The sequence below is a fragment of the Arctopsyche grandis genome, chromosome 5 (genome assembly GCF_051622035.1).
Source record: "Arctopsyche grandis isolate Sample6627 chromosome 5, ASM5162203v2, whole genome shotgun sequence".
NCBI lineage: Eukaryota > Metazoa > Arthropoda > Insecta > Trichoptera > Hydropsychidae > Arctopsyche > Arctopsyche grandis.
This window is the reverse complement of record NC_135359.1, coordinates 10,871,016-10,897,665: the sequence shown is the minus strand read 5'-3', so window position 1 is coordinate 10,897,665 and position 26,650 is coordinate 10,871,016. Positions and strand designations below refer to the sequence as shown.

The following is a 26,650-nucleotide window of genomic DNA, read 5'->3' as shown; positions in this document are numbered from 1 at the left end:
AAATTACATCGATAAATAAATCTAAACTAAAAAAATGTTTTTAGAGTATGTATGTTTGTATGTACATAAATGGCTGTGGAGTTTGTTCAAAATTTACCAACTCTGATTCCAACTCAAACTTGAACGATTTTAGTAAGATCGACTTTTCTTGCCAACGAAAAAAATTAATAAAATAAGAATAATAATAAAATTAATAACAAAAAAATAATAGCGATTTAAAAAATCAATAAAAATTGACATGTAGTCCGATTTATTGAATTGATTATTTATGGTAATGACATAAATATCAATAAAAAGTGAGTACATTCATAGTTTATGATTATGAATATCATACACAAATAAATCAATTAAATAAAAAAAGTATGAAATGGAGGAAGCAATCGGTTTTGGTCACAACACATCAAAATAATAATAAATCAATTCAACGATTTTATTTATAATGTAATTTAAATTCATGATTTTTATAAAGAAATTATTAAATTTAAATTCATTAGTGGATTTTCCTCAATAAAATTAGATATTATAGTTGACACATACCGCAATACCATTTAATAAAGAAAATAATAGTAAAAAGCAGTCGGATTCGGTTGATTTTTTTTACGACTCTGACTCCGACTCCACAGCCCTGCTAAGAAGTGAGTGAAAAACAAACGAATATACATAATTTTCAAGCAATCAATATTCAAAAATTTACAGCCAACATTTGTATATAATTTGAGTATAAAACATTGAGTTATTTCATACGGCACCCGTTTAATTTTTTGAACACGCTTTACAAATTTTCCACACGTACACTCATAACCGCCATTAATTTAATGCTAAATCACCCACCTCAGAACCGTAAGGTCATAAGTATAACGTTCTGCATACGCCGTGCAATTCTGGGTACGAGTATAACGGTGCACTTTGCAACTACCATGATTTTACAACTAAACAGAGTGTGTCACATGTTTCATCCACGTACAGACCCTTGAGGTGGGGAGCCAATTGTCTGGGATATGCTGTATAAGCGCAATTTGAAAATATATACATATTTTGAGATTTGTATGCAATGCGAATAGACAAAATCATAGAGTTGGTCGTTTTATAAACGAGAAAAACTCCGACTGAATATTTCAGAAAGGTAATTCGATCTTTGAACCAAAGGTGAGTGCACTGGCTTAAAAAAATGCAACGTTCATTGACCAATACGGTAGGATTAATGGTATTTGATCTATCCTCACAGAAATACTTCACAGAAAAATTGTAGTAATTTTTTTTGAAACATAAAAATATGATCAGTTATCAATACTGGATGTTACAGTTAAAGTGTTCATTAAGGATTCGAACGAAATGTACAAAAACTGGATTGTAACATATACACACATTAGGTCTAAGTATATCCAAGTCAAAAACTATTAGAAGTTGCATAATATACATAGGTACATAATTACATATGTACATACGTATATAGGTATGTTCGAATGCATTACCAATTACCATTCCGAACATCGTTCGACATATGTACGTGCATACATTTGTAGATAATAATAGCATTCGCCTTTTCGTGGCACGTCGAAATTGGATTCAATTTCAAAGCAAATTAAATCATGGTGAAATGCACGTATGTATGTGCATACGAGCATGCAGATACATACACATGTATGCATATTGTATTATGGACGGCATGCGATGCAAATGCATTGCAAAGTGCATGCGACAATTGACGGAATACCCTCTGGTTTATCATTGATATCCCCGTATACATACGTATGCACTATTCTTGTACATTTTAAGTACATGTAGATACATATATGTACATATGTATTATATATGTGTGTATATTGTTAAATGGACAATCGCCTACTCACATAAATTGTCACAGCATGAGCACCTACTACTAAATGTTAAATAACGTTCAGTTTATCTAGATTATAAGATATACCTATACATATACATACATATCTACAATTGTACGAATGTACATACCAATTGTGACCACTTCCGGAACTTGTGAATAAGTCGCAACGGTAGGTATTGCCAGATTTAAACTGCTATGTATACTTTGTACTTGGGTTTGAAGTATTGTAAATTTGATTGCATTAAATTGCATGTGCGTATAATTGGATATCCCATTTTGATTCTCGTAATTCATATCCCTTTTGACTTAATATTTTATCTGGCCTCTGATATTGTCTACGACTCTTATTCAGAGCAAATTCAATACGGGTTCGTTTAAACTATTATACATAATACAGCTCAAGCTAGCAATTGCACATAAACAGCAGTATGAATATTCTAGTACAATCTATATGGATGCATTCCGTTATTTTACTGTTTTTTATGATTGTGTTTAAATGATTTTTTTATCTTTTCTATTTTTTAACTTATTTTTTGCTTTTGCTTTTTGGTCCATCTATTTATTTTTTTGTTTATCTCCCTCTCTTGTTTTATTATCTAGGCCATTGTGATTCTTCTTATAATGCCACAATGGTCCAAAACTTTTAAATAAATAAATAAATTCCGTAATGTAAAAGTGACGTATTCGAAACAGCAGTAACCAACACGATCTATTCATATTATACAGCAGTACGGAACGTATCAAGCGAGTTTTTGCCCACTATGAAAATATTCACGCATGACGTGACGTCATAGTGGCGAGTGCACTAATACTAACGAAAGTGCTGCCATGAGCATATGAATATTTTCGAAAACGTCATATTGTGACGATATTGACTCGACGTTACGACGCAAACAATATTGCACCGTATCGTTGCGCTGAGTAATGTATACATATGTATGTAAGTCGATTTTTCCCTAACAAGTATGAACGTACCGAAAATGATCGATGCTGTATAGTATGAACAAAAGTATTGTTTTCCGTACATTTTACATACCGTTCATCCTCTGTTTACCAAACATGTTTTTTTTTTATTTCATTCACATATCATCAAATCGGTCTCATTTACACTGAGCAACAAATAAATTACCATAGCGGAAACGAACCAATCTTTACTAAGTTTGATCCACTGAATTTGAATATGGCAATAATTTTAGTTGGCTTACTCTATTTTAAGAGACATGGGCGTTTAAATATATGTGCAATTTTTACAGATTTTTGGCTTTTGAATTCTTTAATTTAAAATCTAGTATTGCTGTGACAAAAGTGAGTACTGGAATCAATAGTCAGATGATTTTTTTATTCTATTGATTTTGATTTTTAATGGTTTTGAACTACATACTTACAATTTTAAACGTCAAAAATATACTTTTTTTCCATAATATTACGAACTTAATTCGCTTATTTTTCACTAAACCACGTTTATAAGGATTGTTGTTTTTTTCAATAACAGCATTTTTAACGTAATTTAATATTGAGATTTTAAACCAACCCTTATAAATATAGTGAGAGGCCGAGAAGTATATATTTGGCTTTTAAAATTCGCTAGATAATTAATTATAAGTATTTAAAAGCAATACAAAATTACTATCAATACGAAAAACATTGATTGTTTATTATGTTTATTATTATGATTGTTTATTCCAATACAAAGACTGCAAAATGCTCATACTTCTTAAATGAGAGTAAGCCAACAAAAAGTATTGTCATATTCGGATTCAGTGGGTCAAACTTAGTAAAAATCGTTTGCAAGCTAAGAAGAGATAAATAAAAATTGATAAGCTTCCGCTCCGATAAGTAAAATATGTGATATTTTGTTGCTCAATGCTATCTTTATTTACGGTCGCTTTCTGTTTCAGGGTCGTGACTTTCTCGTCTTCTAACTTCTTATTATTATAGGTATATATTATTGGAAGCCTTTAAGCACTTAGTATTATCAATATTGTGAAATTTGAAATCCATTATTTGACTTGAACAAAGCAGCGGTTACAGTATGAATTTGTTTTTTTAAAAGATTTTCTGTTATCAAGCAACTCCACATATCAGTCCCGAATATACAGTCCCGCAGTAAAATGTGCTAAATTAACCTAACGCCGTTGATAAAGTACTATTATCTAGGACTCCAGCTGCGTTCCAGACATTATATCTTATTAATTTTGATAGCAATAAACAGAGGTCCCGTGTTTCGGTCTAGAATTACACGACACATAAGCCACACTTGCTACCGAAGCGATAGTGTCAAGCTGGGTAGTAAACCTGCGATTTAAACGCACCCGACCTTTGCCAAAACAGGGGCGTTAAAAGCGAGGCCCGCAGAAATTCCACTTGTTGGATACAAATAAACGGCCGGGAGTCCGTGTTTATTATTCCAGTTACTGTCGACAAACGGGGCTTACTCTACTCGAATCTGGGTACAAAATTGGGCACAAGACCTTTGCCTTTTACGACCTCAATTACACATCCGTGACACGGATCTAAAAAGAGGTGACGTCAAATTTTAGCCGAATTAAGTCATGTTAAAATACGCTTTTTAGACGATTTTGTTTTGCTTTGTCCCATCAAATGATTTCCTTTATGTAAGTGGTAATTAAGCCTATGGATCGCGACCCATGACTATTCGCGAAATTATAAAATATTCTTCACATAATTGAGACAAATTATTAGGTCCATAGTGTGTACAAATGCCATTTAACTTTTGATGTAAATGTCTTGCATGCAGATTTTTCCAATATTAATAACCTAGATAAGCAATTCATTGAAATTCAAAGTGATCAGACTTTTGCTACAGTTTTATAGTAAACCAAACCCTGAACGTTCTACTGTCTAATTCAACATGTGCAAAAAAAAATACCAAAATTCGAAGTAAACTGCAGCCTGAAGAACGTCTAAGGCCTTCTAATATAAAACCAAGATTTTATGATCTCTCAAAACGTATCCCAAAACCAAGGTTCATATCAATAATATCTTATGTCGTTACTAATAATGTATGTAGTTTTGAGTATCAAAATACAATCCACTTCATTGTGTGCGTGTTATTTTATTCATATTACCGGAAGTGAGTCGCGACTTAGAGGTTAAGAAACGCTGCTTCTGTTAAACATTTTTAAGAAAAAATTTAAACCTAGTCTGATATAATTCCAACTTTATCTGATCCTGACAGTATACATACAATGTTATGAATTATATTTACAATTCATAACATTTTATATTGAAATTAGCAATTTCGACATTCAATTTAACTCGGTAGTGAAAATGCCGGTAGTGAAAAATGATTTTTAATTATTTTCAACAGAATATTATATGGAGGTATGTTTAATCAAATTTTAAGCTGAAGGAATAAACTTTTACATGAAACGATCGCGTTTCAATGTACATATGTACTAATATATGTACATACATACATACATATATAGTAGCACTTTTCCTTCGAGTTACTGAGCTAATGCTCAGTAACTCGAAGGAAAAGTGCTACTCCGTGCGGATTTTTCATTTAGTTAAAATTATATATGAAAGTCAAAGTTTTGGATTAAGTTTTACCAACGTGAATTTCTGCAATGCTTGTACATTCTAAATAAATTAAAAATTGGGAAATTCAAAATAAAATGAACCCGATGCATACATACATACGTATAGTTTGAGATTTTTCTGTGTATTATTAAATTGAATTATTTTATTTTTTATCATTTAAAAGCTAAATGGACATGCAAGTTTACTCATACACAAACCAATCTGGCCAGCTATAGTGTATATCTTATAGTTGAAGTGTAGTATATTTTGACTAGAATATATTCCGTCTAACCCACGGTTGTTTGACTAGTTGGAATATATTCCGTATAACCCAAGTTGATTCATATGGCGAAGTACATACATTCCAACTGATCAAAATATATTACAATTGAAAATACAGTTCGACTATAAGTTGGCACCTGGTAAAATGGAGAGGTTAGGTTTTCGTGAAAACGTCTCTAATAACTAATAAATTGAGTTAGAAAGTCACATTTTCGTTTTGAACACATTCTTAGAGTTATAGTAATACGATACTCATTACCTTTATTCGCAATATCTAGCAAATATTAACGCATTATTGAATTCTAAAGCATTCGTAAAAACATTATATCAGTCAAAATTCAACTGTTATATGACTGACGCACTGTTATATACTGACACACATTGTTGAAAGTGATTTTGCACTTGTAGAAATATCGACTTAACATATACATACATACAAAGAACAAGTCGACAAACTAGTTTGTTCATGCATAAACTATTAGGCATAAGTTTAAGTATTTTCAATTGTTTGTCCAATCCTAAATATGTGTATATATGTAAGCTTACCCTGCATTGCAATACTTTTAATAAATATAAATTATAGCAACGTTGTAAAGCGGTTTCTATAGAATTTCCCATTTCAAATACTTGACGTTTGAAATTCTCTAGGGTTTTGACAGCTTAAAGTGAGTCCATTTGAAGATAACTTTTGACTATTAGCACTAAAACTTAAACCAATACTTCTTGTATCAACAAACTAGTATGTTAATGAACGCAACGGAGTGAACACATGAACTGTAACATACATATATGTATGTATAAATGTACATACATATGTATACAGCAGAATGTTTACTGTTATTATAATTCAAATTACATTTATAAAGGGACTACACATTTCAAAAATATGGGTAAAGACCTTCCCGTCCAAACACGATAACCCAACCTAAAAAGAGTTTTCCAAAGTGGATCCGTTCAATATATATTCATACATATAGTGATAAACGTCGTAATTCCATCATCTTTTATGTGATTGTCCTTTGCGCTAGCAAATTGGATATGAGGAATATTTGAATATTTTTCGATTTTCCCCCGCATTTTCCGATACAATATACTTATGTACATACATATGTATCTATGTACTTACAGACCGTCATTATCGAGTGAAACAGAGGGAGGAGGAGCGGTCGATCTATATTTAAAGCTCATTCTAATTCGAATTAGATAAGACGCGTGCGGTCATCCGTTCAACCGAAGATATCCAAAAATAAAATCAAAACACGATGCAAATCAAAATTTCTCAATAAATTCAACAGCACATATGAAATAGATACAAATTGTAGATATTTCATTTTTATCCATTCAATTGTATATAATATTTGTGAGATATAAAAATATAATATGTACATACGTGCGTGACTTAAAATAAACGTTCGAGCTAATTTATTTAACCGCAAGGCGATATACTGTTGTCTCGCAATTAAGTTCAATTAACTCAAAGTAGTTTCAATAAATGATAGGTTGAATTGTTCGCAGTCAAATAATATGTTATTTTATTGTACTTACATATATATGTATATGTACTTATATACTACATATGGTGTGATTCCTTTCGATTCGCTTCGCATTTACTGCATCTAGGAATTTAGAGATGGTAGGTTTGTGTGTACATGTCTTCGAAATTAAACACACAAAGTGTATTTTAACTGGTAAAGCCGCTTCTAGTGTATTTAATGGTTTAAGTTTTAAGAGCTGGCCACATAGATAAGAAAATCAACGACTTTTACGAGGAAAACTTGTGCGTACGTAACGTATAGGTACATATGTATAAGACAGGAGCTTTTATCAACGTACAGGGTTTATGTTCTGGTAAAAGCTACGAATTTTCAAGAAAAATACGGTTTAACGATACTTAAGTGAAAGCACGTGTGTGAAAAATATACTAAAATAATGATATATGATATTACATCTCTGAAAATAAAAATAGTGAACGGTACATGTATGATGCAACTTTGCTCTTTACTCACACTTTATGTGCACATTCATATTTTTTGTATAAAGATAACTCAATATGGATTTTATGTATTTAATATTTTCTACAGTTGTTTATAGACAACTTGATACAATTCAATACAGTAAAATAAGTATCACAAATGGAGCACTTTCAGCCGTATTTTCTTAGTTTTGTAACGGTATCCTGTTACGCCGTATTACATTGACAAATACCGGACGTATCTTCAAAGTACCCCAGTGTATGGATATTTAATAGTTTCCATTTAGAAAAGTGTATTGTATTAAAACACATGTACTTTCATATGATTTGACAAATGTTGAACCATTAAATTTAAAGTACTTATAATAATTACAAAAATATGTTTAACGCTAAGGATGCTCGAAGAAAAATTGCCATGCCTTTGAAGCGACCAAAGTTATAAAGTAGGATTAGCCCTGAAGCCTTCTGAAATTAGGTTTAATATGTTTAAAAAAATTCAACGAAAATTGTTCTAATATACAGTACCGATCATTATGATTACCATCAAATTTGTCATTTTTTTCGGAATTTCTCAACAGAAAGATTCGATGTTTTATATTATGTATACTATTTTCTTCATAACAATGTTTTTTTTTTATAAAATTTTGAATCTACATATATTCTATTCAGTTTTTTAGACACTACATATTCCAGTTTGTTATACCTATGTATGTTCATATTTAATTTTTACCATAGTTGCAATGACAGGTTGGTTGCCCCCAAATCTATGATTAAACTTGTACATAAATACCATGCACAGTCTTCAATGTATGTAATTATATTAAAAAATGAGAAAATTCAGATGCGAGACAAATTCTAGGTTTAATAACCATATGTATTATAGATCTTACCAGCAGGGTATATAAATCGAATGATTACTCGATTCCAGCCGGGATTTGAACCCTCAACCTCTCTACTTGTAAACAATGGCTTATTTAGTGAGCTATATGTACATTGGGTCGGAGCAAAAAACGCGGATTTTAGATTTCCATCCACGGAAAACTTGTGTCGTATCAAAGAAACGTTCAATAAAAATATCATCGATTTCTACAACCAATCTATCTATCTCAACAAAAACTTCGAAAAAGTGGGCTATTTTATAAAGGTACAATATTTTTTTTAGATTAGTTAGGATTTTTTCATTATTACTTGAAAAATTTTTCCGCTCTTTTCAAATTTTCCACTTGATGAAAATCCAAAATTCGCATTTTTCATTCCGACGTAATATACAAACATATGTACATACATACCATAGCGTTGTGCACTGGTAGAGCTTTTGCATACCAGAGGTCATGGGTTCAAATCCCGGCCAAATACGCTGCTAGGGAGATCTTGTGGTTATTAAAACACAGATCGACCGTCTCCTGCTAGAATTTTCCAATATTTCTTGCATAATTTCTGTGACTGATTCAATAAGTCGGTATCCACCCCCTCAATTTCTCACAAATTCGAGTTATCAACGTCTTGAATTTGTTGAACATTACAAAATGATACCTACGTTATATGTTTCTCGTAAATTTTCTGTGTATCAAAAATTTTGTAGGTAGTCCATAGATATTTCTATATTCTATTATGTTTAAAAAATTGTTAGTACTCATGTACAAAAATGTCTATCCTTATGTGTAGCTTTGGGTTTATTCCTGTCATGGTACATACATACATATGATGTACAAACATAAATATGTATGTATGTAATAAAAAATAAAAAAAAATAATGCCTGTTGATTTCAACGGGTGGTTTCGGAAAATAATTGATACTAAAATTAAATTAAATTTATGTTGTATATAAATATAATGTAGGGTAATTTATAGGCGCGCGCGTGCACATATTAATAGAAAAAGTTGAGTGCGCACATTACACGCTCGCCGATCCAACCCGTTCACCCGTTCAAAATGATGAAAGAATGTGTGTGTTTGTCTTCGTGGATGTGTGTATGTGTGTACACTCCCGCGCATGCTTAGGAGCATCTGACGCTGACGTCACCCGTCGCTCAGCCTGACGTCGCTCGGCGCTCAATATCAGGAGCACATGTCAGACACTCTACAACCCCCCGCTACTCCACTTCCTCGCTTCCCCACTTCCTATGCATATTCTAATTTTTTTATTTGAAATCTCCATACTTATCGATGCACCACATATACGCATAAACATAAATCACGCCCGTTTTTTTATTATTGGATAATTCCAATCGAATTTCGTTGATAGTCGTCATGTTATGGCCTTAAATATAACACAAAATGGCTAAATTTTCATTCAAGTCACCCCACAGACATTCGTAATGTTGCGATTCTACATATATTTGCAGTCGGAATCCGAAACGATTACAATTTGAATCCTTTGTAGTAACTTGTAACAAACTTGTAGAATCGGTACAATAAAAATTACTTTACTGCTCCGAGGCTCGAAAGCGAGCTTCTGTAGAAGTGAAAGCTCATCCGTTGAAACAGAATAAAGCAAAAAGCTCTTGGATTCGAGCCAAACACCTGTTGACGATAGTTCACAAGTGGCATTGAGCTTTGCCTACACTACTACTACCATTAATATACAGCTCGCTAATAGGTCACGAACCACTGAATCGAATATACCAACGTATAAACACACATATAAACATAATTCTGTTATTATTTTCGACACAATAAAAGAAAAGTAATAAAAAAAACTCCTCTGACTATGATTAATTTGGAAGTCTTTGTGATATATGTAGTGAGTGGCTGTCGGCTGCTTTTTGGGATGAAGCGAACCGTGCAAAAATACGTTATGCCGTTGTTTATTGAAAACGATCAAATTAATGTGTGATATATGAATGTTTGTGAAAGAAAAACATAACAATTTTCAATGTGAAACAACACACTGAAGATAATCGAATTTTTTTACATGAATCGATTGCCATATCATCGTAGTATTCCCACAATTTTAATGTATCACAACTTTTCTCTGCATATTCTGGATTAATATATGAATATAGCTAAATATTTCAAAAATTATATTTTGTGATTAAAGGTTCATTTATACCAGTTTATGTACATATAATACATATATGTATACTGTTCGTATATACAGCTCAAGGCGGCAACTTGCACGAAAAATTCATAAGTTCCGTAATATTTATGGGGCGTAGACTTTACAGCGGTAGCCTACACGATCTATTAATATTATACAGTAGTTTGATACTCAGAGTGGCAATAGCAGTACGAAAAATATTCTGGTACATTATATATGGACACATTCAGATAATACGTATGTGGCGTAGACTTTACAGCGGTAGCCTACAAGCTCTATTCATATTATACAGCAGTTTGCTACTCAAGACGGCAACAGCAGTTCGAAAAATATTCTAGTTCATTCTATGTATGTATAAGGACGCATTCATATGTTCCGTAATATGTATGTGGCGTAGACTTTACAGCGATATCCTACGCGATCTATTCATAATATTTAATCTTTTCAGTTATATTTTTTACCATTGTGGCGCATTAGGAATGCCTGTAATGCCACAAAGGTCCAAACTTTAAATAAATAAATAATATATGTATACAGCAGTATAATACTAAAAGCGGCAACAACAGTACGAAAAATACTCTAGTACATTCTATGTGGACAAATTCATATGTTCCGTAATATCTACATATGTATGTGTTGTAAATAGGTTTTTGAGCTCTTTTTCCTATTATGCTGTAAATTAACATTAGAATAATATAATACTGTGATTACTAACCAAATTAAATTAAATTGTAAAATAGAAAATGATCAGTAGATCAGTAGCTATTAAAATAGATATAAGATGTATTGTGAACATAATTTCGTAATAATAAAAAACATTTAAAAATCAAAAAAACATATGTATGTGGCGTGAACTAAAGGCCGACATGATATATTCATATTATACTCAAGGCGACAACAGCAGTATGAAAAATATTCAAGTTCATTCTATGTATAATGAGACATTCGTATGTTCCGGAATATGAATGTGGCGTAGACTTTACAGCGGTATCCTATACGATCTATATAGCATAGATAGATCTACACAGTAGTACATGTCACCGAAACGTATCAAGCAGGATCGATTTTCTATGACCATTGTGGAAATATTTACGCATTGCGAAAGTGCTGCCATGTGCATATGAATATTTATGTAAACGTCATATTGTAACAATGTTGACTCGAAGATAGGATGCAAACAAATATTGCGCCGTATAGTTGCGCTCTGTAATATATATGTAATCTTTTTTTAATACAAAGCAAGTATGAACATGTACAAAACGAGCGTTCCTTTATAGTATGAACACAACTAGTCTTTTCCGTGCAGTGCTGTGCTGTGTTGTGCCGAGCTATTGATGTGCAGTACTGGATAATGTAAACGGACCTTTGAAGTGCAGACACACAGAATCGTACGGCACGGCATACCTAGGTGGACTCCAGCTGTGATAGGGCGTGTATTATGTCATTATTAATTAGTTATTATTTCGACAATTTTCTCCTAAATTTCTTCAAATATGGGAATCATCGTTATCGATCCCTGTCAAACCTATGTCAATACAAGGAAAATATATCAACGAAAACACTCCAGAAGGTGATTTTTGGCCGGGCATAGATCAGACGTGCTGCCGTATTTTTTACATAATTATATTACATAATTATCAATTTGCTATTAAATAAATAAATAAATCTAAAAAAACATATGTATGTCTGGTTATGGTCTGTGTGTATGCGACCTTATTCATAAAAATCTATGCTCAGAATAGATCTAAAGAAAAATGCATGTTTTTTGTCTGTCTAACTGAAATTAATCATAAATATTTGTTGATTATAATAAGTAGCTATTTATGTATTGTATATTTATAATAAAATTGAGAGCAAAAATTGTTGACTACAGTAATTTTTAACTGAAAATTAAAAAAAAGTTTCAATCTACTATGTATGTACATATGTACATACATGAAAAAAAGAGAGCTTTATTTCAACGATCTGATGATACCCACATATATGCAGAATATTCTCGAAAGTGAGAAAACGTCTGCAATAAAAGACAATTTATTAATGAAACGTCTCTACTTCGATACGAAAGTGTCTATTTTCAAACGAAATCATTTTTAAATATAGATCGGCGTAATTTTTCAAGCTGAATTGTCAAAGAATTAAAACGAGAAAAGTTCTACGTCATCGTCATTCAATATTGTTATCAACTTCGCTTCGTGGAGAACACTCTTTTACAAAGGGATAAGCACACTTTATAGTCGAATGAAAAAGAAATGAATGCCCTGAAGATATTTTCAGGAATAAAAGAAACAAAGAAACATGACACTAGACACCTGTATTGGGCATTACACAGTAATATAAAATAAACACGGTTTGTCTTTGAAGTGTTTTATTTTTTTTGTTATTATTTCTGTCTTTAAATAAATATACTTAAAAATCATCTCAAAAAAAAAGAGAGCTTTACATATATCACGGTGAAGGTATAGAAATCGAAAATATGTTTTTAATGTTGTGCATAAATATACATGGAAAAACTTAATAAAAACCATGATCATGAAAAACACGGCAACCTTTCCGATAAACATCTGAAATATGCGCATACATTATGCGCTACACAAGATGGGGTCTTTTAAATATTTATCATCAATGTCGTCATCGTCATCCCCCATCAGATACGCCATAAACTATTATTGTCCCATTTTAGACAAGCTGTCGTTATTATATTATACAAACTTCTCGATGGGCATAATAAATATAGCATTATATTCTTGAATAAATTACTACCTACAATATGAATATGTATTTCGTGTCGTTTTAAAAAAATACATAATAAATAACAAAGTGAAACGTCGGATGATGAAATTGGAAATTTTTATATACGTTTGTCAATTATAATTGTTTTGTTTTTTTATGATTATGTATACATGTATTATTGTCTATGTATAAACATATGTTTATATTTATTTTTCTTTCTCTCTTTTCTTTTATAATACATTCCCTTCTTTGTTGTTTTTTATAATTTGTAATTATTATTATTATTATTATTAGTTGTTTGTGTATAAACATATATGTTTTATTTTTGTTATGTCTAATTTCTTTAGTTATTATTTTATTTCTTTTATTTCCTGTTATATTTTTGACCATTGTGGCGCATTAGGAATTCCTGTAATGCTACAATGGTCCAAACTTTAAATAAATAAATAAATAATATCTATTAATTTTATCATTGGAATAAAAGTCTATTCATATAATTCAACACTGCACGCCAACAGCTCGGCACAGCACTGCACGGAAGCGACTACTTCTATTCACACTATACAGCACCGCCCATTTCCGGCATGATCATATATTAGCTTTGGTTGAGTGCAAGTCAAAATCGTCTTACATATACATTAAAGTGCGACTATACGGTGCAAAATTGCTTGCGTCATATCGTCCGATAAATGGCCGACCTCGCCGGTGACCGGCCTTGCCCGCTATGACCTTTTGCCCAGTTGACCGTGGCCCATATCGTCGATTCAATATTGTCACAATATGACGTTTCCGAAAATATTCAAAAGCATTTTCGTTAGTACGGGTGCATTCGCCTCTATGACTTCAGGCTATACGTTAATATTTCCTCAATGGTGCTAACTTGTTTCGGTGACATGTAATATTACTTTAATTTATTTATACAAATACCTATATACACCTCTTTGTACTCACACGACATTTATGGTCTACATTCTACATAATAATTATTCAAGGCCAATTACAGATATCGATCACCAAACATTACAATCATCATAGAGACATCTATGGAGAATTTTTTGCAGCATTTTTAAATATCAACAAATTGTGTAAAGTCAAATTTGCGAAAAATAGGACAAGATCGCCAATTTGTTAGAACCGTTTCCAATTAAATGAGATAAATTGGCAAACTTTGAACGGAAACTATCAACCTTGGAGTAACATATCCAAGGTCTGGCCAACAACAAAGCCAGGGATAGAACTCGTGACCACACAATCGAGAGCATTACATGCTAACCACTGATATATGTAGCTGGTCACTATGAATAGATCGTGTCGGTTACTAGTGTTTCCGATACGTCAATAACATATTGCGAAACATATGAATGTGTCCATATACATAGAATGTACTAAATAATGTTTTCCGTACTGCTGTTTACGTGCAGTTGTCGGTGTGTGCTGTGCTATAAGAAACAAACCTTAAATCGTATTATATTTATAATATGTGTACTTATTTACTTATATGATAGATGAATTTTTAAATTAGCTTGATAGCTAAGATAATATATAAATAAATATAAAAAAGATACCGACATAATATCTCACAGTACATATGTATAAGCGTATTGTTCAACGTTTTGGATAATATTTTTCTTGGAAAATTCTCTCTGAAAAGCTTCCACCTCATTCAGGAGATGTACATTTTCGTTGTATTTTAAAGGTAAGCTAAAGCCACGGTTTTAATAAAAAAATAAAAAAAATCTTAAAATTTCACTCAAAATAATAATAAAATGTATTAATGTTTTAACGTCTAAAAATTATAAAATTCTTGATTTCAAGCAACGCTGCATCAGATAAAGATTATTTTGCTACTAGCCTTTTCGTTGCGTTCTAGAAGGGAAATTCATATTTTATATTAATTATATAAATATAATAGTGGCAGATTTGTTCGTGGAATCATCTTTTTAGAAGAAAATCGGAAAATTGCGTTGAATTTTGTTGTAATGACGTATGTAATCGTACATATGTATATTTATATTTAAATTTCATGATTTTAAAAGCAATAGCAATGCCCTTGTTGCTAAATAAAAACGTTGAAATAATTAAATAATAAAGACAAGAAATCTGAAAAAAACAAACGTTTTTTTAATTTTCGCTATTTGATCCTTGAAAATCTGAGTAAATCGGATTTACAATTTAATGAAGCGTTGAAGGTTCATTATTTCATTAAATATTGATTAATATAATAATATAATATTAATATAATACTAAAGGTATTGAAAAATAATACAATTAGAAATCATTTAGATATTCAAAAAATATAATACGTATATACTATTTTTCGATACTTAGTCCTCTCTGATACAAAGCGTTCTAATATAATATATGACGGTGAAAAATAAGGCTATATATTATGTAATATCAAATGTAAAAGAAACAGCCACTTGTTGCCAGATACCAAAATATTTATGGGCACGGTATTATAGCAGAAACAACAAACATACATATATGCACACAAAAGTTCACATTGCAACGAAGATTTATATTATATTTACTCATATATTGTATGTATACGAACATATGTATATGTATTGATATTTATAATACTGAAAATGCACTATATCTATGTGAATTGTGTGAAAAACACTATTATTTCGCATGCTCTAACTTTTTGAATTATTTTATCACACAATTACACGGGATTCGAACAATTAAAATTAAATAATTCGGGATGTGTTATTGACTAGACATTAATAAGCTGTCATCTATTTTTTAAAACGCCCAAAGTTCAAACCTGATTTACGTTGAAATCATATTCGATTTCTATACAAGATGGCAAGATTCAAGCAGGAAAGTTGGCTGTCCCAATATTGCATCGAAATCGTCATCGCCCAATCTTGCAAATATTCCATCGATGACAGAAAAACTGCACTCTGAAGCCCTTCTTGCAAAAATTTTGAGACTATTGATGCAAATTTACAATTGCGAAACATCAAATATTTTATTCAATCTATTGAATAAACCATTCACTAACATTTTTTTTTTATACGATACTATTAAATTTTTTAAAAATGAAAATGTTTCAAAATTTAGACAAATGACAAATGAAAAATGAATTTTCGTCACAATTTTCGGAAAAGTTTTAAACATATCACAATTGAATATGTCACAGACACTTTTACGCGACGCCTGGAATGTTGTAAAATTAGCACAAATAATGGATGAACAAAACTTAGACTTTTAACTTTTAACTTTAACTTTTTAACTACTTTTCTTAGACTAAGTTTTTAGGTAACCAAGCAACTTATTGTATTATAATCCACATAAGCTGTTCCTTATAATTCATAGTTTGATTGTTTTATATGAAGAGATGGCAACAATATAAATCAACATCAATCCTACATAGGAAAAACCCTTCCACTGCTGAAGAAAAACATTTCCATGGAAACTTGAATTAATATATTATATGTATGTACATATGTATATACGAGCCGTTATATTTGAAAGTCGCGGAAGTCCATTTTACAGTTCTAAAAACGCTGTTTATTTTTGACTTAATTCACGAATTGTTATCACTTATTTTAATTTGATATGTCCAGAATATTGAAAAAGCAGAATAAACGTATTACAGGCTACTAGTATTTTTAAAAATTGTTAAGCGGAAAACATTATATTTAAAGTATTACGAGATATTTCTCGAAATGAAGAAAGTGGACTTACATATGTCATTTACAATTATAACCGCTCATATGTGAGTCTATATCAGAGTTTCCCAAACTTTTCTACAATGGAACACTTCGGAAATCAGGAAATTTTAACAATATTTTAGGTTAAGTAATACATAATACTAAAATCAAAAACAAAATATATTATTAAAGCACGTGAATAAAGCTCTTAATGAATCGTAAATATTCTTGATATCAGACACAATATTGGTGCTTTCAATTCTTAAACATCAGTGGAGATTGACCATCACTCGCCTTTTAATATGAAGTACTTATGTACATAGATGTTTAAATGTGTTGCAGTGTATAAAAGCATTCCAAATTTTTTTTTTAGAACACCTTTTCAGGTTCCGTGGAACACCAGTGTTCCACGGAACATAGCTTGGGAAACCCTGGTCTATAGCAACAGATTTAGAAACAAATACCCTCAATTATATTTCACAAATATAAAATTCGCTGACTTTTTCCTTTTTCATACAAATATTTACATATGTTGTTTATACACACCCATGGAAGCTTAATGCGTTGCCTTTTGAGCCATTTCCGCCGGATATTGGATAACTTGATATAGCTACTTAATTGATGAATAAAGCTACGCCGCCGCGGAGACAACATCAATTTCGCGCTTCGCAACTTTTAACGATGACGTGAATTTTTAATGTCAAAATCTATTCTGGAGTCGATATCGAATGCGACACATAGTCGGCACCACGTCTATGTTTCGTACAGTCGGTTTTATTTTAGGACAAAGTGAGCAACGTGCGCTTATTTATTCAGGCGACCGAATGAGAAACAGTATCATCATTTATATTATACACATCATCACGATCGTAAAAAACTTCCTACGGATCGTCTGATAAATAATTATCGTAAAAGTGTAGTGTGACCAACACGCGACTATCTCAACGTCAAGAATGTGCACACGGTTGAATAATAGATCAATTTATTTGTACCGACTAGGGAATTTTACTCTATCCGTACTACTGTAAAAAAATCTCGCTACCGGTAAAACCGGTACTACCGTAAAAACCTTGCTATCGGTAGAATCGGTATCTACCGCTATTGATTTATTTAAGCAATTAGTGCAATAAAATATGAATTACTAGCTGAACCCGGCATGCGTTCCAATGCCACAATTACGCATGCAATTCCCGTTCCCGTTCCCGTTCCCGTTCCCGTTCCCGTTCCCGTTCCCGTTCCCGTTCCCGTTCCCGTTCCCGTTCCCGTTCCCGTTCCCGTTCCCGTTCCCGTTCCCGTTCCCGTTCCCGTTCCCGTTCCCGTTCCCGTTCCCGTTCCCGTTCCCGTTCCCGTTCCCGTTCCCGTTCCCGTTCCCGTTCCCGTTCCCGTTCCCGTTCCCGTTCCCGTTCCCGTTCTCGTTCCTGTTCCCGTTATTACAGTAATGATATTTGTCGGAAAAACGCAGGCAGTTTGTCGGAAAAACACATTTGAAATACATACTACAATGCCACAATTAATAAATACTACAATGCCACAACTCCCGTTCCAGTTCCCGTTTTTCCCGTTCTCGAGTTAAAGTCGTGGTAATCTGACTTTTGAAATTATTGCGTTGCAATGCCACTCATTCCCGTTTTCCCCTTTCCGTTCCCTTTTTGGAGGATTTTTTTACAGACACCATCGCGGACATGCACATAATTAGTTTTTACAAGCACATATAAAAATCTTGTAAAAAATGTGATTCATCGCAATCGGTTGAATGGTATAGAAACGGATACGTGACAGACAAACATTGATTTATATATATATATATATATATATATATATATATATATATATATATATATATATATATATATATATATATATATAGATAATGATAATCACATGTAATCATGAAATAATGAATCGAAACCTTCTACACAGCACGAATTATCGATCAGTGAGTGTCAAAATAACGGTCAAGTGAAAAAAATAGGTTTCCGAAAAAATTGAAGGGGGCCGAACCTTCTCGTTGTTAATTGTCAGTTATAAATTAATATATGTATTCGGAAAAAGTTTCAAGTGTAATTACGAAATTTTCGGCGTACGACATAAATTTATGCATAGTAAAGGCTATTTTTTTTTCAAAAATTTAATTCGATCTACAAAAGTGCTGGGGACAACCCTACAATGATAATGGTATATTTGAAAATTTATATGATTATCATTAAATAAATTTTTATGACGAGCGAGTCACCTGCATATGTATCATACATAGGTGGCCTATACATAATCATTGTTAATTAACTTTTTTCTAACACAGTATAGATTTAAACAGCGGATTTTTAAGAGAAAAAAATACACAAGCTTATTCGACAATATTAAATTAATATATATGATATACAAACACAAGCCTACATACATTGTACCTTTGTATATGTACATACTGTCTCGACACACTCGACACGCGATACGATGCGACGCAACCAACATTAATCAAATCAACGGACAATTTTTCTATAAAGAATCAATATCTGAAACAATTCAAGCTTTTTTTTCGTTTATTCTAAAATAATGAGAGGAGACATAATACTTAAGCCTAACATACATATGTATGTATATGTTTGTAGGAAAGCGTTTCAAAAACTATTTCATAAACCTCGCAACATGTGATATACAATACTCGTTACACTCTCTCCTTGCTTCATAGACTACTCTGTCCCATTGGGAGAAGAGAAGGAAGACGATGTGATGCGTGATTGTAATAATTAATTGGCTCATCATGTTTTTAACAGTAAAATATGGAGCATCTTGCTACAATATTCAGATCAATTTCTGGGTAAGGGCGAAAAGTGTAACCATCTGCTCAATATTTTCGAATTTTTTTTATAAATTATATACTGCATTAAATTATTGAGATTATTAAATCACTGTAATTGCAAAACATAACCAGCATGGTGGACTAGTGGTTAGTATACATATATGCTTTCGAACATAGTGGTCACGGGTTCGAGTCCCACTGGTTGGTTTATGATTCCATGTCGATCGGTTCCTATCAGAGTTTGCCAATTTATCTGATTTTCGTTGAAATAGTTTCAACAAATTGTCAACCTTTACCCATTTTTCGCAATTTTCGAGTTTTTAGCCTCTTGAATTTCGCTGAATCGTATAAAAATGCTGCAAATTTGTCCATAAATGTCTCGCTTTATATTTAAAAAAATGCTCCGAAAATGTAAGTTTATCAAAAATTTATTCATAGATGTATCTATGTATGTTGCTTTGTTAAAATTATTTTAAAAAGATTGCGCATCGGGGTTTACCTGTTAGAACTTCCTGCTATATATGTATTTGTATGTAAAAATAATAAAATAATAAAAATAATCCTTTGGTATCTTCTCTAAAAGGTAAAATCTAAGCTGTAGAAGTGTATATTTCCAAGAAATGTACGATATACATATACTATAAATAATGCTTTTAAAAGCCATGTCTCACCTCCTTTCTATCAACTTTTTCAATTAATTTAAATACTTAAATGTAAACAATATAATTAATTGAAAAGCTTATCAAAGTGAAATGACCCAGATGCTGGAAAACTCATCGCTCCGATTATACTAGATGTCCTCGTCTTTGTGTACTCTTTTTACTGCATTATCATTCTTGCTAGTTGAATAAATACTTTTATAAATAATAAATACATATATATTAAATTTAACAATCATTATTGAAAACCTACACTTAAATTCACTACTAAATTCTATTTAATATATTTGTAACCCTTTTGAAATTTATTTAAATAAATTAAAATTGAAATCATCATAATTAGGTTCATACAATATACATAGCAGGTCCCAAGCATATAATGCAAAAATTTCAAACCTAAGTCTACTTGAAAAAAAAACGGAACTTTATAAATTGTATAGGCATTTGAAATGATATTTATTTGGCATCATATAATATTATCTGACACATGCTGTATTTTTCGCGAATTATAAACTCAATCCGCGCCGAAAATACGCTTCTAATATCAAAATCTAAATTTACTTATTAAAATATACACAAATCAAACGCAGTGTATAATTCTGCAATAACATAAAAAGTGGGCGTTTCACAGCCGTCGAGTTAAATCTAAACTTTTTAATGCGAAAGTGTGAAAAATTTAGTCCGAATTTCATTTCAATTCATCGACACACTTCAGATATACGCCATGTGTCTTATTGCAGTTTTTATCAATGAAATCACATTAAATTAAGTGTCTAAGAACAATAGAAGAGAAAACGCTTACCTTCCATCATTTTGATGCTTTCTTTTTATGTCTTATGTGATGAAATTCGCCTTCACTCACTTGTCATTGTTCTTTCAGCATACTTATATTTATATAAAATAGTTATATTTATGAGTAAGAGAAAAAGAGGAATATCAGAAAAAAGCATATGGGAAGTATTGGATCAAATACATTTCACACGACTAGATTTTATTATGTATACATTAACATATGTTTATATGCATATATAATTACATACATACATCATTGAATTCTACCATTTCCAATTTTAAAATCAATCTTGAACAATGAAACGAATGTTTGAAATGAAAAATGTATTCTGAAAATTGACTAAGAACTCTTCACTACAATAAATAAAATAAAAAAAATAGTCGAATACGTCATAAATTTATCACAGCATTGAAAACGCCGATTTTTTTTTTATTATATTGAATGAGTGCAAAAAAATGTGTACGAGAAGATAATAATGATTGACGTAACGCAAACAAAACACTAGAAACCAGACTTTTTCAATCTATTCAATAACGCTGTTACAAGGTTGATTCGGATTTTAAAAATTGTGAAATCGAATGGAAGAAGAAAGTATGCAACGGATATTTAATTGTACGCATTTATTTCCAAAATTGCTTTGTTCATAATTAAAAATGTAATAATATCCATATAAAAAAGCTTATTTTAATATGTATTGATCGTGAATTAAAACTATGAAATACGCTGATTCAATTTTTAAAATTATTTTATTTAATTTTAAATAAAACACTACATACAATAAATTTAGCAACTATATAAAAATTTATAGAACACGTCAAAATCGTTGATTATGTATGATTATTATGAATTAATATCAACAAATTTAACCATCTTTATCACCGGATGTTTACAAATTAAAGCTCACTGTCTCGTTAAGTATAATATGCATACATATTCATCTGAAAAATTACTAAATTCAGTACACATATATGCAATATTAAATACAGCATTACTGGATCTGATTTGACTTTGAAAGTTGTTTATGTGGAAAGCGCGTTTTTCCAATTACATACATGGACTTTCTTCAATTCGTCTCCTAAATTTATTCGTACATAGAAATCGGTAGAATTTTGAATTAAATATAATTAAGAATACTATTAACAATTATAAGAATAAAGTCATGAATGTATTTTATCCAATGTGTCAATCGTTACGCGATTTTAGCGAGAGCTTCGCCACACAAAACGACCGACGCTCGCGAATTTCGCGAGCAACTGAAGTTTTGAGAGTCGCGCCAACTCTGCGATCCAGTGGCGTCGCATAGACTATGTAAAATAATACAACAGAAAAAAATGTAAATTTATAAATAAAAAGGAACACGTGCTCGTAATGACTGAGGTGTATTAGACGGACGGATGATTAATGATATTTTTACACGCATAATTTATTTTTGGTCCATTGACGGCCAACGCAGATGGCAGCCGATGTGCGTTCGAAATGTATGTACTTACATATATACATATGTATATATGTATTTATATACATACAATCATTATCATCATTGTTGTTGTTATGGCCTCGCTTGGAAAACAAACGTGCCGCGCTCAAACTGTGGTGCGCGTTTTCTTAATCTAACGGTTTAATTTAATCCAACGTTTCGAGTGTCTAATTTAGAAAATTTCTTTGGTGGTTTTCAAATATACCAACGTCATTCAGATTCTACGACATTCAATTTAAACAGAAACCTTTCCCATTATCCCTATACGAATGCCTGTATTAAATGTATGTATGTGCTAATGTGTATATTTTAATATTCAATGTGAATAAGCTATTCAAATCACTTAATGAACAGTTACCATTTAAGTATCAGGTTTCTTGTTACAGCGTTTTCATAGAATCAGAGTGGCGCTGTCGTATCTGAGGAGGAAAATGTATTCCAACACTTTGTTTGTAAATTAAATATTTAAAACATGTATGTATTTATACATATATATAAAAATCAATGATTGTCTATTTGTGTAGCTGTCACGTATGCGTTTCTATACTATTCAACCGATTGAAACTTACAGCAGTTATTGTGTGTATGTCCGAGATAGTTTCTGTAAAAAAATCGCCCAAAAACGGGAACGGAAACGGGTAAAACGGAAATGAGTGGCATTGCAACGCAATAATTTCAAATGTTTTTGCGTCGCCACTTGCATTGTTAGATTAAAATAAAGAAACTATTGAATCATTTAAAATGCGTTTTTCCGCTGTTAAACGCTGGATTAAATGCGTTATTGTGACATTGTAGTATTTATTATAAATTCATTTCTACCACAGGTGCCATGACAGGTTACCTTAAGGAGACACCTATGTTCTAACTTATTATACTATACTTCAGCAACATATATGGACAAACTGGTACAATCAACAAATTCTACATACATTGTACGTATGTATGTATGTACATATATATTTCGGTAAGCATATTTTATTTTAATATCAAAAAATTCGATGTGCGACGAATTTGCGAGAAACTGGAGGGGGATATTATATGTTTATTATATTTTATATATACGAGTTTTTCATTCCAAATTGACCCTTTTTCACTTCAAATTGACCCCTTTTCAATGTCAATTTGATATGAAAAATAATAGCATAATAGAATATATGTAAAAGGGAATGCGCCTTCGTCCCATGAATAGAATGTACAGTGTGCAAATGTTTGAACTTAGAACGTAGAGGCGCCCTTAGCGCAGAATAAAATAATCATATTTAAATATTTTTCTTAAGGTAAAATGTTTTATTTATCATCAATAGACTTAGGCTTAAGTTCAGTGCAATTACAAATAACAATAGACCATTCCATCAGAGTTCAAAGCAAGAGCTATAAGAATGACTAGCCGTCCTTTAATCATCAGACGGAATATACGTTTGCATCAATTTAATGATATTATAAGTATACATATTACAGATTTGGTGACGGATCCATTAAGTCAAATTGTAATAATTGATACTAATATTGAACTGCCAGAGTCTTATTTATCTGCAAAGTGATATGAGAGCTCAATTTAGATTTAAACTACATAAATAAAAATAAATGGCGATTAAATTTCCACAGCTCTTTAATATATACTTTTTCTTTCGTTTTTCTCACGAGCAACTATCGAGTGAGGGGGGGGGGGGGCATTGAAAAATATTAACCTCATAAGAGGTGCCACAGGCACAAAAAGTTTGAGAAACGCTGTTTTAGGTCATCATAAAACTGCAAAACTTTGCAAACCACCCTGTGAATGAACACCCAACGAATGGGTACATAAAAATCATCTAAATTTTATTTGACAAACTTAGTATATAGTAGATCTATGCATCTGTCAAATTGCGCAAACAATTGCGCAAAAGTTTCTTCATACTACGCAATGTGTGATCGTCACAGTCACTTTAGCATGTAAATTGACCAAAAGATTTCAATATTCTATAAATAAAGTACTTAAAATTAGATCAATATAAAAATATGACAATATTAATGACATTTGAAATAAAGCAATTAAGCTATGAAGGCCACAATATGCTATCTTTCAATTCAAATCCAATTCTAAAAATACTTTATAGCTATACATATGTAGTAATTAAAATAAACAAAACAACGTACATACTGAAAAAAGTAATTAAATTTATCAAAAACAAGTGAAGTTAATAAATAACTTCATGATTTGAAAAAGAAGACTTCCTAATTTATTTCAAATATATTTTTCATCCCGTCAATTAATAAATAATAATAATACTCATACATACATATGTACATTTAAATATGTACATACATATATAGATAGTAGGGATTGTATTATTGGTTTACCGATTTACCGGTAAATCTCAAAAATTCCGACAGCAAATACTGGTAAATTATTTTATCGCGAATCAAGTACATATACAGGCATATTATTGCATTCTAAATCGATCGATGATGGTTTAGGTAGTCTGGATTTTTTTTATTTTCAGTACTTTCAGTAACTTTTATGTATATATACATAAACGAACGCGATGTATGTGGGTATGTGGGTATGTGCCAGACCGTGGACACACAGCCAATCAGAGTCAAGTGGTCGAGGAGACGCGGGGAAGCGTGGTAGCGGAAGTATGGAAGTATGGGTGTGGAGCGTTATGCTTATTTGTTTATTTCTTATAAAACATACCACAGTGTCTTCACAGGTTACCCCAATACGACACTTTGGCCATAAAATACATTAAAAATATTTTATAAACGTTCACATAAAGTAATTAAAAATTATATAAAATACACAATAAAAAAATAATGGTTGTTTAAATTGAACTATAAGTAAAAAAGAATAAAAAAAAATCGAATAGATTATCTGGTGAGATATTGAAAATATCAATATGATTGCTGACCAAATTCAAATAACGTAAGACTCGAACAATTGGGGAAAAAGTAAGAACATTAGTCCTAGCTTTTATAGATAACACTGTTCTACAAATGACGACTTTTTTTTGGTTCAGAGACGAGATATGAATTTTCTTATACATAGATCTATGTCCAATGAATACGAATCTGGTAATAAAAAATGTTAATTGGCTCGAGATTCTGAGATAGTTTTTTTAAATCGCACGCTTTTTCTATATCTTGGTGTTGTTCGGTCGATGTCTCAAAATCTGTCAATTTCCTGTTCAAAATGAATATTGAAATCTATACTCGGGTATTTTATCTTTCATTTGTAGTCCTTTTCAGCTTTCAAATCTCTCTAAGTAGTCGTCCAGTTCAAATCAAAGGTCAAAAGTACGTATTTTCACTTGGGATTTTTTCCCACCGTTAATACTATTTTATATTGAGTATTTTCTATTGAAACATGTTTATTGGGATAGTGTTCTGGCCACACAATTTTTTGTTTTCATTTAAAAGGGTTAATTGGAAGTGTGCAGAATTTTAAATCGGTAAAATTACGAGCTAAAAACTCGTACTAGTGGAGCACGGTTTTGTGTAAAATCGCGCAATATAAAAAATACATATATCTCCGAATCTCGAATGAATCAACATTTTTTATTACCAGATTCGTGTTTACTGGGCATAGATCTATGTATAAGAAAAGTCATATCTCGTCTCTGAACCATTTTTCGTGTCGAACAGTGTAATCAATGAGGCGGCAAAGAACTAAGGAATTTCTTCCAATATAGTTGGGTTTGCAAATATCTCCTCTTAATAATTTGAAGAAATGACATACAAGAATGTGACGACAGGCCGAGCGTCATTCGTTCACCATTTCCAACGGGTTGGATTGGTGAGCGTGTAATGCGCGCATTTTTTATTACGATTAATATTACGTGCGCGTGTGCGCCTATAATTACCTCACATTAT

At 31.5% G+C, this 26,650-nt stretch overlaps 1 protein-coding gene across 1 annotated transcript in view; it reads right to left on the bottom strand.

Moving 5' to 3' along the window:
* The window catches only part of Ac76E (adenylate cyclase type 2 Ac76E), a 94,317-nt gene extending 72,977 nt beyond the window's left edge, over positions 1–21,340 (bottom strand). Inside the window, exon 1 of the mRNA XM_077431600.1 lies at positions 21,331–21,340. Within this exon, the coding sequence (XP_077287726.1) occupies positions 21,331–21,340 (10 nt within the window). The remainder of the gene's footprint in view (positions 1–21,330) is intronic.
* Between the last annotated feature and the right edge of the window lie 5,310 nt (positions 21,341–26,650).